At 31.1% G+C, this 14,413-nt stretch overlaps 1 protein-coding gene across 1 annotated transcript; it reads left to right on the forward strand.

The window, feature by feature from the left end:
- Nucleotides 1-5: 5 nt before the first annotated feature.
- LOC143084850 (endoplasmic reticulum membrane protein complex subunit 7-like) lies at nucleotides 6-7,476 on the forward strand. The gene is made up of 4 exons (XM_076260904.1): nucleotides 6-267; nucleotides 4,337-4,595; nucleotides 6,828-6,908; nucleotides 7,344-7,476. Exons 1-4 carry the CDS (start codon nucleotides 29-31, stop codon nucleotides 7,470-7,472), a joined length of 708 nt encoding a protein of 235 aa, XP_076117019.1. The 5' UTR covers nucleotides 6-28; the 3' UTR covers nucleotides 7,473-7,476.
- Nucleotides 7,477-14,413: the final 6,937 nt, after the last annotated feature.

The following is a 14,413-nucleotide window of genomic DNA, read 5'->3' on the forward strand; positions in this document are numbered from 1 at the left end:
TAAAAATCGATTTCCGGTCAAAGTCAAAATGTTGCCTCAAATTACGATGGATGACGTGCTGAAATCTGTTGGTTTTTGTGCAATTTATGTCCTTTTGATGAGCCTTAGTTGTGTCCTGTGTGACAGTTCAGATCTAGAAGAAACAGAATCCATAGACAGATTTAAGTTAGAAGGAAAAATTGATCTGTTTTCAGCTGGCAAAAACAAAGATTGGGTTGTACATGCACGCGTGTTTGTTGATGGCGGGGACTACGTGGGATTATTGAAGTAATTAATGTTATTTCTTTAAAACAGGTGGTAACTGATGAAACCTTGATTTAAACAATAAATATATATATAAAGCAAATTTACAGATCTAACATTGTTGGGTTGATGTTTAGACGAGTTGTATATATATATATATATATATATATATATAAATAGTTTTTCTTGTAGTTTGAAAAGGGGGAGGGTTCTGTTTACTCAGATTCCCTTTGTCATGTTCGTTAAAAGATATTTTGAGTGCTTTACTCTGTCAGTCGTATGGTAGATTTTTCTACCTCAGAACACCCCAAAAACATTTTTTTTTTATCTCTTATCGTTATGATTGTGTCCTAAATGTAAGTAATTAATTCAACAAATAGTAAAATTAAGACACCATATGTATGTACTTGAGATTCCGCCAATGTAGACGCACCCCTTGATTGACTGCAAGGGTACAGCGGATCCATGTACACTCCCTAAGGATTAATGGAGATGTGTCCTTTACAATATTATCCCACCACCAGAACAATCCCCACCCAACACCGCCCAAGGGAGCGTGTAGGACACCGGGAAGTCTGTTATTATGGTGGAGGAAGCCGAAGTACTCGGAGAGACCAAATACATGTATCTATATCCTACTGTAGTCTAAAATCGGTCATCTTGTTAGTTCGTTCGATATTTGTGTTTGGACTTATCACACAGAGAAACTTTGCATTGACCTCACTACGCTACTTACAGCGTACACAATTAGGGTAAAATACGTTTTTTTTTCTACTCTTTTGAATAAAAAAACATCTTTTAAAGGTAAGTTTTCATTGTTATTCTATAGTACATGTATTGCTCATTTTTCTAATGGCCGTTTCAAACCAGACTTCCTGTGAAATAAGTCCATCCAAAATTAAAGGAAAACTACATGAAAAAACGATGTTCATGCCATAATTTTGTTCAGGAATATAGAGTAGGTTAATAAAAAACAATTTACATTAATTTTTCATAGAAAAAAAAAGTGATTCATTTTTAAATAGATTAATTTTCTGACCATCATCATGATCATGACTAGGTTAATATTCATACAAAATTCCATTGATGTTGAAAGGGACGGCAAATGAGGTTTCCTGTTGAAACAAACTATTTTAAGGCAATATCCCACAAACAAATATCAAAATTGTCTTAACTGAAAAAAATAACCTGATTGACAATAGAGCATTTTGATTAGATGGATCGATTTGTTACATCATGTAATTTTGACGCCATTGGAATTTAAATGTAAACAAACAAGGTCAGTAGGTTCAGAATGGGACATCATCGTACATTGAGTGACTGAGAAATAATTATGAGTAACCAAGCTTGATAATACATGGTAATAAAAAATTAAGGCTAAGTCTACAGAAAAAATAAGAAAAAAATGTCCATAGGTGAACGACTTATCAACATAGCTGAATACATTGAACAAGCCAGGGATCTCCATGATCTGTTTAACGATGGAGCCCAGCCATCGTACAAATGTTTTGCCCCATCGTCAAATGACTTGCACCACCGTTCAAATGTCTTGCGCCATCGTTCAAAACTGTGATCGTTTTTATAGCCTGATGCCATTTTTTTAGCAATTATAATCAAATGCATGTAATTGCAAAACCTTCAGGCTTTCTTTATAGTATAATCCAGTTCTAACGCCTGAGGGATATCCAGATTAAGTTCGCTAATCACTTGTACCTGAGCTTGTACAAGTAGATCAACAAAGCAGACAGGAGAATATTATCTGAAGATAGACGATTCATTTGTCGAATTATTTAATTAAGTTTCCGCAAATGCTTATGATAATTCAGATTAGATAAATAAATTAATAGTGCAGTTACAAAGTTTAACAAGTATAACACGTGCTTTTATTTTGACTTACGCAATCAGCATCCCCCTTTTTAAGAAGAACAAAATAAGACGTAAAACAGTAATTATTATTTCATCGCAAATAACTCGAGTACTGCTGTATTGTAACGATAATATAGAATTACTTTAAAAGTTAAAAAGTAAAAACTTTTAATATTTCCTGTAAATAAATATCGTATCGTAATTCCGAATTCATTGCGTAGTTTACAATCAAATTGATACATCCGCGTTTCCTGTTTTTATTCAGACTCGAAAGATGCATGTTGCTATAGCATCGATTTGCTACTTAAAGTAATTAAAAACCTTTTCATTTGACAACGTTCGCTTTACAAATCTTTTTAACCTTTTACATAACCCGTACAACTCGTTTTGACGTTGCTGCAAACCAGCCATACCGGTAATGGGTTCATGAATTCTGAATTTGACAATTTGACGATGTCCATGAAAAATAACCTCCACATGAATTTTAACCCCCATTACAATTACCAAATATAGCAAGAAAACTACATTGGGACCTTCGTGATAGCTATTGGTCATTCTCGACTAAGGGAAAGGGAGGGGGCATGAGGGCTTGGCCTTTGAAGGGTTACAAACAGCAATTATTGAAAATAAATATACTTTTATATAGTATTTATAATGAAAATTCAAATAAATATAATTTAAAGAAGCAATGAATTAGCATGTTCACCTATCCTTATGTGGAGGGATGAAATACTTTCAATCGCCCTACACTGTACGGCGTAGATACGGTTTATGATGGTGAAAGTTCCTCCATCATTCAATTTTCATCCATGGAGATCCCTGCAAGCAGAGAAGTTCATAAAGATCATTTTGAACATGTTGAATTTAGTTTGTACATCGAACATGGCGGTCATTGTGATTTCCGTGGTCAATATATTGGATGTACACACTAAATTTTAAAAGTTTTAATGAATATATCTGTTTTCAGCTGTAAATCATTTTTTTTTTCTTCATTTTTTTCTTCTTATATAAAATATTTGTCATGTTTGTACCAATAACAAGAAAAGAGACAAATATCAAAATCTAATCAATAAACAGATTGAGGATACTTGAAATCTAATGAGTAATCAACAGATTGAGGATATTTAAACTGATTACTAATTATGAATATATTTCAATTTTAAGCTAGGTGGTCGAGTGGTTTAGTGCATTGGTCACATTGCAATGGGTTTGGTGCCACGATATATCAGTACTTAGCAAGTTTCAATTCTAACAAAAACTAAAGCAGATTTAACATACATAACATTGTTGGGCTGATGTTTAGATGAAATAAATATACATATATATATATTCACACACATGTAATCCGGAAAAATAGTGATGAATCTGGAGACGTCTTTCTTTATGAATAATAGATAAGCTTTATTTAGAGTCAGCAAATATACAACAGAGACAACATACGCTCTAATGAGCTTTTAACCGACATATTTATATTGATTATATTGATTATCGACTTAAACTTAAAAAGGATGCACATAGATATCTAGAAATGATGCACATAGAAATTTATATCATGTGTATATGGATGTTTAGATTTTAACTTCAGCATAGTACAAGTTTTTAATAACTTCAGTGTTTAAAGACATGAAAGAGAGAACCCAATAAGCTTATAAATTCTTTTTTTGTTTTTTTGTGTTTGCACAAAATTATTTTGGATTTATTGCACTCATAAATTGTTATGTTTTACATGTTTTATTAAGTGTCTGTTTGCAATGCACTGACGTATAGTCAAGGTTCTAACTAAGGATTTTTGAAGGCGAGTCCATGGACTCATCATTTATGTCCATGGTGAGTCCCAACAGTAAGAAGATTTTTTATTGCAATATGATATATCATTTTAAGGCTCCATGACCTAAAAGAGGAATGAAATGACATGAAATTCAGATTTCTTTTGTTCTATTGCTATAAATGATATGTGTGTTCATTTTATACAAAATATTTCAATTTTGATGCATCTTTGGACTCACCAAATTTGAAAATAGTGAGCCAAGACAGATTTTTATGAGTCCTGGACTCATGAACTCGCCCTAGTGAGAACCCTGATAGTCATCAATTTGCTGATGGATCGTCGTATGATGTAGATGTAGAAATAATTTCTTGACCTCCTTCATTCAATGTCCTTCATACATAATTTGCTTAATCCTGTAATCTGTTCTTTTCTTAAATTTGATATATATTTGTTTTACAGAAGCGATGGATCTTTTGTTATAAGTGGTTTACCGTCAGGATCTTACGTGGTAGAAGTGTCTCATCCAGCCTTTATATTTGATGCAGCCAGAGTAGATATAACATCGAAAGGGAAGATACGAGCAAGAAAAGTCAATTATTTACAGCCAAGTCAAGTAAAATCACAGACATATCCATTGTTTATACAGGAAAGACAGAAAACTAAATATTTCCAAGATAGAGAACAATGGAAAGTAACAGACTTCTTATTTAATCCAATGGTAAGACTTAATGTTGTAGAAAGTAACAGACTTCTTATTTAATCCAATGGTAAGACTAAATGTTGTAGAAAGTAACAGACTTCTTATTTAATCCAATGGTAAGACTTAATGTTGTAGAAAGTAACAGACTTCTTATTTAATCCAATGGTAAGACTTAATGTTGTAGAAAGTAACAGACTTCTTATTTAATCTTATTTAATCCAATGGTAAGACTTAATGTTGTAGAAAGTAACAGACTTCTTATTTAATCCAATGGTAAGACTAAATGTTGTAGAAAGTAACAGACTTCTTATTTAATCCAATGGTAAGACTTAATGTTGTAGAAAGTAGCAGACTTCTTATTTAATCCAATGGTAAGACTTAATGTTGTAGAAAGTAGCAGACTTCTTATTTAATCCAATGGTAAGACTAAATGTTGTAGAAAGTAACAGACTTCTTATTTAATCCAATGGTAAGACTTAATGTTGTAGAAAGTAACAGACTTCTTATTTAATCCAATGGTAAGACTTAATGTTGTAGAAAGTAGCAGACTTCTTATTTAATCCAATGGTAAGACTTAATGTTGTAGAAAGTAACAGACTTCTTATTTAATCCAATGGTAAGACTTAATGTTGTAGAAAGTAGCAGACTTCTTATTTAATCCAATGGTAAGACTTAATGTTGTAGAAAGTAGCAGACTTCTTATTTAATCCAATGGTAAGACTTAATGTTGTAGAAAGTAACAGACTTCTTATTTAATCCAATGGTAAGACTTAATGTTGTAGAAGGTTAAAAACAAAAAAAGTTAAACTTCCAAACAGAAATTACGTTATCATGATTATCAAATGGCAAAATTAAAAGCGCAAACACATTTAAAAAAAATATTCCTGACTTGGTACAGGCATTTCCTTGTGTCAAAATGTATGTAGAAAATTGTGTATTAAACATGGTTTAATAGCTATCTAATTTAAACTAAACCTAACACTTGTATGACAGTTGCATGGATTCCATTATATTGACATCAATGTTTGAACAAAACAAACAGACATAAAACATTTTGTATGTAAAAATCTAAAAATTAGGAGTACAGCAGTCAAACAATATTTTATAATCTTAATCACTATAAAACAAGTATGTCAACAAAGAAATACAAAATGGCAAATAAACAAAGCACATAAGCAAAAATGAAAGACAAGAATACAAACATGACAAAAACTGACTAGCGCAATAACACAATATTGGGATGTGTACATGTATAAGTGTCAAGCAATGATAAACAATGTCAGTACCTAGAATCTATGCTTCAAGATGATAAACAATGTCAGTACCTAGAATCTATACTTCAAGATGATAAACAATGTCAGTACCTAGAATCTATACTTCAAGATGATAAACAATGTCAGTACCTAGAATCTATACTTCAAGATGATAAACAATGTCAGTACCTAGAATCTATGCTTCAAGATGATAAACAATGTCAGTACCTAGAATCTATACTTCAAGATGATAAACAATGTCAGTACCTAGAATCTATACTTCAAGATGATAAACAATGTCAGTACCTAGAATCTATACTTCAAGATGATAAACAATGTCAGTACCTAGAATCTATACTTCAAGATGATAAACAATGTCAGTACCTAGAATCTATAATTCAAGACCATCATGTGTTATTTGTGTGAAGTTAAAACGTCTTCTGAGGATCTTGTTAAGAGAAAGGATAAGAGGTTCTTTGACATAAACCTGGTTTCTAAACTTTTGTTCAGATGTTTTATAAAGGAGAGAATACTGACTTTTGTAGACATACTTCAGTGAATTGACAGTAAAAAACTTCTTACTTTCCCACGATTCAGTTATACACCAGTGACTATGAAGAGATGTCTTTTTAACCTTAGAACACAAATAAAAGAATTGAGAATGGAAATGGGGAATGTGTCAAAGAGACAACAACCCGACAATAGAAAAAACAACTGCAGAAGGTCACCAACAGGTCTTCAATGTAGCGAGAAATTCCTGCACCAAGAGTCGTCCTTCAGCTGGCCCCTAAACAAATATATACTACTAGTTCAGTGATAATGAACGCCATACTAATTTCCAAATTGTACACAAGAAACTAAAATTGAAATAATACAAGACTAACAAAGTATACATCATCAATGATCAGAGAATCATTTTTATGATAATATTATTATTGTAACTATTTTTAGGTACCTTTGTAAGTTTGGACTATTATTAGATTTGTTCTATTTTTAGGTATTAACAATGGTATTACCTCTATTACTGATTATGGTATTACCCAAGTTAATGAATGCAGCAGATCCTGAGGCTCAACAGGTATGTTTAAAACAAAAGACAAGGGATGAAGACAAATAAAAAGTAAAATAATGAACAGATGAAAATTCCAAATGTAAAATCCCTTATAAAATAGCAAAATCAAAAGTCAAAAACACCAAATGAATAGAAAAGTACTCAACTCCTGACTTGGTACAAGTACAAAATGTCTATGTAAAAAATGGTGGATTAAATCTTGTTTTATAGCTAGAATTGGTACCTTCGACGTAACGATAGTTTGTTTTATAAAGTCAGAAGTAAGGCACAAATTGATGCACATTCATTAATATTGGTCCATTTACAGTCTCAAAAAATATCCAATAATTAGACTGGTTAAGATAAGTAAGATATGAATCAATTAAGTAGAAATAATCAATTAGCTTACATCAGAACCAACATTTGAATATTGTTGATGATTAATGTTATTTGTAATTTTAGGAAATGCAGAACCAGATGAAAGCATTAAATGATAAATCCAATTTACCTGACTTATCAGAAATGTTTGCTGGACTTTTTGGCGGAGGTTCAAAGAAACAAGCAAAGGCTAAGGCAGTAAAGAGGAGATAAGTCCACATAAACACACTATGGACCTGTTAAAGGGTCAGTCATTATCTTGCCACAACTGTGAGTGGTATTGACAATCTTTTAAAAGTTTTATCTGGACTGTTAATGGCAGTTATTCATGATCTGTTAACCTACGGGTCTGCTTTTTAAAAACAAAACGGTTAAGAACTGCAATTTTGTGTATTGATTTACACAACACAGTTCTTAACAGCCCTCAAAATGTTCACTGTATGTAAATCACACTAACTGACAGAAATTGACAGTCAAGGTATAAGTTGTAAAAGACAGTCGCTATCATTCGTATGAACAGTCACACTTAGTCAGGAAATGACTGTACAACTCAAGCTTTTAGTTATTGTTTGGTCCATAGTGAAAGTATTTGACATTCCTCAAGGTTCAGCAATGATAGTCATTTTTTAATTGTTATAAATATTGCTCATGTAAATAAAGGTACAGTGTAAATATGATGTTTTAAATTCCCTCAGAATGGACTAAAGTAGATTATAAAGTATTGACTTTATTTGTTTAAATACCTTAATAACTTTGTGCAAACAATTGGACAATGTAATGAATGTACATTGAAGATTTTTTTATTCATAATGATGTATATACCTACAGATGTTTTTTTACTAATTTATCTTCATTTTGTATTGGACAATATGCATATATTACACATTTTCTTTCTTTTTACAAAAAAATGTCCTAATTTTATGTACCTGGTACAAAAATACAATTTTCAGTTCAAATAATGTAAAATTATAATGCTATGTTTTAATTTTTGTTTTGATAAACATGATAAATTTAATATATCGATGATTTAAAACACAAACAAATTCCAAATTATTTTGTTGTTCTTAGGCAATGGATTCGCTGTAAGCATGATAAGATTGTTTTTATCCAGATGCATAAATGTTGATAATACATCATAGATTTTAAATTGTGTAATGAATTATACCCACCAAATCAGATAAGCCTACTTGACATGCTTGATGGTACCTAAAGGAACATGATATTTACAGTTAATGATATAATAAGTATAGATTATTACATGGCATTTTTCATATCAAACCCTTTATCGGCCCAAGGTTGTGATATCAGCCCAAGAGCCACAGGCTCGAGGGCTGATATCATGAACGAGGGCCGATAAAGGGTCTGATATGAAAAATGACATGTAATTATCTTTTTATCATATACTTCAGCAGAAGATATACAGACAAGAACTATTAAAATTTAATTTTGTTTGTCTTTGCACTTTCAGAAAATATTTACAGACAACCAAAACAAATTCTTTACTTTTTTTTTAATTGTTTTATTAATATAGTAAGCATTTAATATGTTTTGACACAACACCTATCATGTTCTTCAATAATATTGCCACCTCAATTATGTCTTTCAAAACATGTTAAACTTAATTAATTTTTGCTCCTCAACTATTTTGGGAAAAGTCTTATCACTTGCTGTTTTCCGCGTTCTGTTGTCGTTTTCAATCAAATTTCCGGAAATGCACGAAGTTGCATGTGATAAACGTCACGGAAATTAACGGAAAGGCATGTGATAACATTCCGGAAGCCGTCAATAAAGGTACCTTTATCAGCCCGCTATGGAAATTCTTAAGAATCTGGTCAATAAAGCTAGTAATCCTTTCATAGCCTTGTGATATTTTCAAATGTTATTGAACTGTAAAATTTTAGTAATATTTTATACAAGTATATGATAAAGCATTCTTATCATTTAAGCCCAGTTTGATATTTCGACATGAATCAAAACAAGACTGAAATTCTATATTGTAGTTTTCACTTTATCCCAACACCAATATGTTTTTCCTTTACAACTGTTAGTGACATGCTGTCTTCAAATTTAAAGATTGAATAACAAAAACAGCTATTCTAATTTTTTGTATCATGTTTCAAGTTTCTTTCTGTTTAATTGTAATTGTTTCAATTGTTTGAATTTGTTGTCCTTATTTTATCCTGATGTCAATTAATTCAAAGTACACATGGGAACAGTATAGTTTAAGATTTTCCATCCAGTCAGACTGTTAATGTTAAACTAGAAATATTTCTGTACTTTCTGTCAGCATGTTGGAATGGATTGAAAAAAATGAAATGTGCAATACATATACATCTATTAACAGTTAACAGGCTATTATTTGAACTTGGATTTATTTTTATGTATGGAATTTGCATAATTTCTTGTGCTTGAAATTTTTAATAAAATCCATGTTTATTCTGTACTTTAATGTTCTGTTATGTCTGGGCTGCACACAACACTTTCTATTACAAATATATAGTATATTTTTCAATAGAATGTACGATCAACACTATCTATACAAAATACATTGTACAGAAATATAGAAAGTGTAATGAACTGCTCAAAACAATATAATTCAAATTAAAACCTGGAATACCTGCAATTAAATACTAAGTACAAGAAATTATGCAAATTCCATAATTCTGAATAATTTCAAATAATTTATTAAAAGTTCAAATAATAGCCTGTTAGTTATATATTGTCTTTCCTACTTTTTATTTAGCACCACATCCTCTCTATCTCTGATTCTTATTGACCTTTTAATATGTTTGATATATTTCAATGTCATTTATGTGCATAATCTGTATGTAAAAAACACTTTCAGGGGAGATAACTGCACACAATTACAGCATATTTATGTGTTGTACATGTAAATATGTTGGGTGTTGGTTTTTTTTAATAAAATAAATAGATAAATGTATTTGGTTAATTTTCTATTTATTCATTGGAGACATTAAGAATAATATATTTTAAAAATAGATTCAGTTGCTTATACATAATAGTATGTTCACCATACATATGGAATATCAAGATATAATTTGTAACATTAATGAAGGAAGGATTGGATATTTTTTTTCTTTCAAATGATGTATTTAACTGTGATATATAAATTAATTTAACTATCTGTCTTCATTAATTTCACTTCAGATTTAAGTTAATGAGTTCTTGTTTATTCCAAATAGTTTTATTTATTAGCTAATGTATATCATGTGCATTGTTAATTTTTATTTCTTAAAAACAAATGCTAAAAATGGGAAAATTTGTTATTACAGAAAATCTCAAAATCCGTGCAGATTTGTACAATAAAGAAAAATGTTATAATTAGTTTATTAAATGCTGTTTGCAAAACTTTCATGCATGTAGGTTAAAAATATACTCAGGTCGTATGTTTTCTTTAATTATAGTTCTTTACTAATATAACATTAGACATGTGATTACAGTTATATTGAACTGCAGACAATATGTGGATGTTTGTTAATTTTTAAGACGTGTAAATTTTCTTGTCTGTTATGTATATAAAGAATTTATCATGCATTTATGTATTTTGGCAAATTAGGTTAATTTAAACAGCTTTATACATAGTAGTATAAAGATTTGACAATGACAAGTAGGAAATATTAAAATCAAGTTCTTTTCTGAACTTCAAATACAAAACACATTGCAGAAGGAAAATCAAAGTAAAATGTATATAAAAACACATCAGTCATAATATTGCCTATAGTTTTAAAAGAGAGTTTACAAATTTGATGTACAGATTTTTCCACCTGCTCATTATATCAAGGATTGTGATTTTATCTCCCAGAGTTACTGTTTTATACTTGTATCCTGTACCTATTGTTATTATTTAATTAGAACAACTTATTTGTACACCACTGTACAATTACTATGTGTAAATTATGTCCTGTTTGTAAACTAAACTTTTGTAATAAAATTTAAACAGAGAAAGCATTAAGTTTTTGGTCAATTTCTCCAATACTAAAAGCATTATGGCAATTAGTATATTTGTGTATGATTGCAAGGTGCACACATCTTTCTTGCAGGTGTCATCTGACCTTGACCTCTTAAATGATTCATTGTTAAATGTTAAATTTCCCTAATTAGGTAGTTTTGTCAGTTTCCATACACAATAAGTCAATCATATATTGAGTATGGAATGATTTTTGTCGAGCCTGCAACTTTTGTCACAGAAAGCTCAACATAAGGATAGTGATCCGGCAGTGGCAGTGGCAGTGGTGTTAGCTTACTTCTTAAAAGCTTTATATTTTAGAAGATGGAAGACCTGGATGCTTTATACTTTGTTTATAGATGCCTCATGTTACTAAGTGTCTGTAGGTCGCATGTCTATTGTCCTTGACCTCATTTTCATGGTTCAGTGACTACTTGAAAAAAGTTATGATTTTTTGTAATGTTAATTTTGACTATTTTATTTATTATGTCTGTTTAGTTCACGTATCATTGTAAGTATAATAGAATTTGATGAGACTGTCATCAAAGGGAGAGGTTTTGCGCTATAAAACCAGGTTTAATCCACTATTTTTCTACATTTGAAAATGCCTGTACCAAGTCAGGAATATGACAGTTTTTGTCCATTCGTTTTTTAGCTCACCTGTCCCGAAGGGACAAGTGAGCTTATGCCATCACTTGGCGTCCGTCGTCGTCTGTCGTCTGTCGTCGTTAACTATTTCAAGAATCTTCTCCTCTGAAACTACTGGGCCAAATACTTTCAAACTTTAACTGAATGTTCCTTAGGGTATCTAATTTATAAATTGTATCCGAAGTTTTGATCTATCAACAAACATGGTCGCCATTGCTAAAAATAGAACATAGGGGTCAAATGCAGTTTTTGGCTTATAACTCAAAAACCAAAGAATTTAGAGCAAATCTGACTTGGGTAATATTGTTTATCAGGTCAAGATCTATCTGCCCTGAAATTTTCAGATGAATCAGACAACCTGTTGTTGGGTTGCTGCCCCTGAATTGATAATTTTAAGGAAATTTTGCTGTTTTTGGTTATTATCTTGAATATTATTATAGATAGAGATAAACTGTAAACAGCAATAATGTTCAGCAAAGTAAGATTTACAAATAAGTCAACATGACGGAAATGGTCAGTTGACCCCTTTAGGAGTTATTGCCCTTTATAGTCAATTTTTAACCATTTTTTGTAAATCTTAGTAATCTTTTACAAAAATCTTCTCCTCTGAAACTACTGGGCCAAATACTTCCAAACTTTAATTGAATGTTCCTTAGGGTATCTAGTTTGTAAATTGTATCCGAAGTTATGATCTATCAACAAACATGGTCGCCATTGCTAAAAATAGAACATAGGGGTCAAATGCAGTTTTTGGCTTATAACTCAAAAACCAAAGCATTTAGAGCAAATCTGACTTGGGTAATATTGTTTATCAGGTCAAGATCTATCTGCCCTGAAATTTTCAGATGAATCAGACAACATGTTGTTGGGTTGCTGCCCATGAATTGATAATTTTAAGGAAATTTTGCTGTTTTTGGTTATTATCTTGAATATTATTATAGATAGAGATAAACTGTAAACAGCAATAATGTTCAGCAAAGTAAGATTTACAAATAAGTCCACATGACGGAAATGGTCAGTTGACCCCTTTAGGAGTTATTGCCCTTTATAGTCAATTTTTAACCATTTTTCGTAAATCTTAGTAATCTTTTACAAAAATCTTCTCCTCTGAAACTACTGGGCCAAATACTTCCAAACTTTAATTGAATGTTCCTTAGGGTATCTAGTTTGTAAATTGTATCCGAAGTTATGATCTATCAACAAACATGGTCGCCATTGCTAAAAATAGAACATAGGGGTCAAATGCAGTTTTTGGCTTATAACTCAAAAACCAAAGCATTTAGAGCAAATCTGACATGTGTAATATTGTTTATCAGGTCAAGATCTATCTGCCCTGAGATTTTCAGATGAATCAGACAACCTGTTGTTGGGTTTCTGCCCCTGAATTGGTAATTTTAAGGAAATTTTGCTGTTTTTGGTTATTATCTTGAATATTATTATAGATAGAGATAAACTGTAAACAGGAATAATGTTCAGCAAAGTAAGATTTACAAATAAGTCAACATGACGGAAATGGTCAGTTGACCCCTTTAGGAGTTATTGCCCTTTATAGTCAATTTTTAACCATTTTTCGTAAATCTTAGTAATCTTTTACAAAAACCTTCTTCTCTGAAACTACTGGGCCAAATACTTCCAAATTTTAACTGAATGTTCCTTAAGGTATCTAGTTTGTAAATTGTATCCGAAGTTGTGATCTATCAACAAACATGGTTGCCATTGCTAAAAATAGAACATAGGGGTCAACTACAGTTTTTGGCTTATAACTCAAAAACCAAAGCATTTAGAGCAAATCTGACGCCGGGTAATATTGTTTATCAGGTCAAGATCTATCTGCCCTGAAATTTTCAGATGAATCAGACAACCTGTTGTTGGGTTGCTGCCCCTGAATTGATAATTTTAAGGAAATTTTGCTGTTTTTGTTTATTATCTTGAATATAATTATAGATAGAAATAAACTGTAAACAGCAATAATGTGCAGCAAAGTAAGATCTTCAAGTAAGTCAATTTGACCAAAATTGTCAATTGACCCCTTAAGGAGTTATTGCCCTTTAAAGACTTTTTTCACAATTTGTTCATCATGTTGACTTACTTTTAAAAATCTTCTCCTTTGAAACTGCTGTATCAGTTTCAGCCAAACTTAGGCTAAATGAGTTTCAGAGTATCTCTAGAGTATAAATTTTATATTTTATTTCCTTGTATGTCAAGAAACATAGCTCCTATGGCTAAAATAGAACATAGGAGAAAATGATTATTTTTTTTGGCTTTTGAAGAAAATAGGACGATCCAAAAAACATTTAAATAAATTGAAAAGCCAAAATAATCATTGATGAGAGATTTAACCAAAAGAATTAAGGTGAGCGATTCAGGCTCTTGAGAGCCTCTTGTTTTATGTGTTTTGACATTTGATTTTGCCATGTGATTATGGTCTTTCCGATTAGATTTTCCTCTGAGTTCAGTATTTTTGTGATTATACTTTTTTCTCTCTTATGAGTAATGTATATTTGGTTGGTGCGTACCTTGCAAGGTCCTCATGCCTGTC

Source organism: Mytilus galloprovincialis, chromosome 8, assembly GCF_965363235.1.
Source record: "Mytilus galloprovincialis chromosome 8, xbMytGall1.hap1.1, whole genome shotgun sequence".
Classification (NCBI taxonomy): Eukaryota; Metazoa; Mollusca; class Bivalvia; order Mytilida; family Mytilidae; genus Mytilus; species Mytilus galloprovincialis.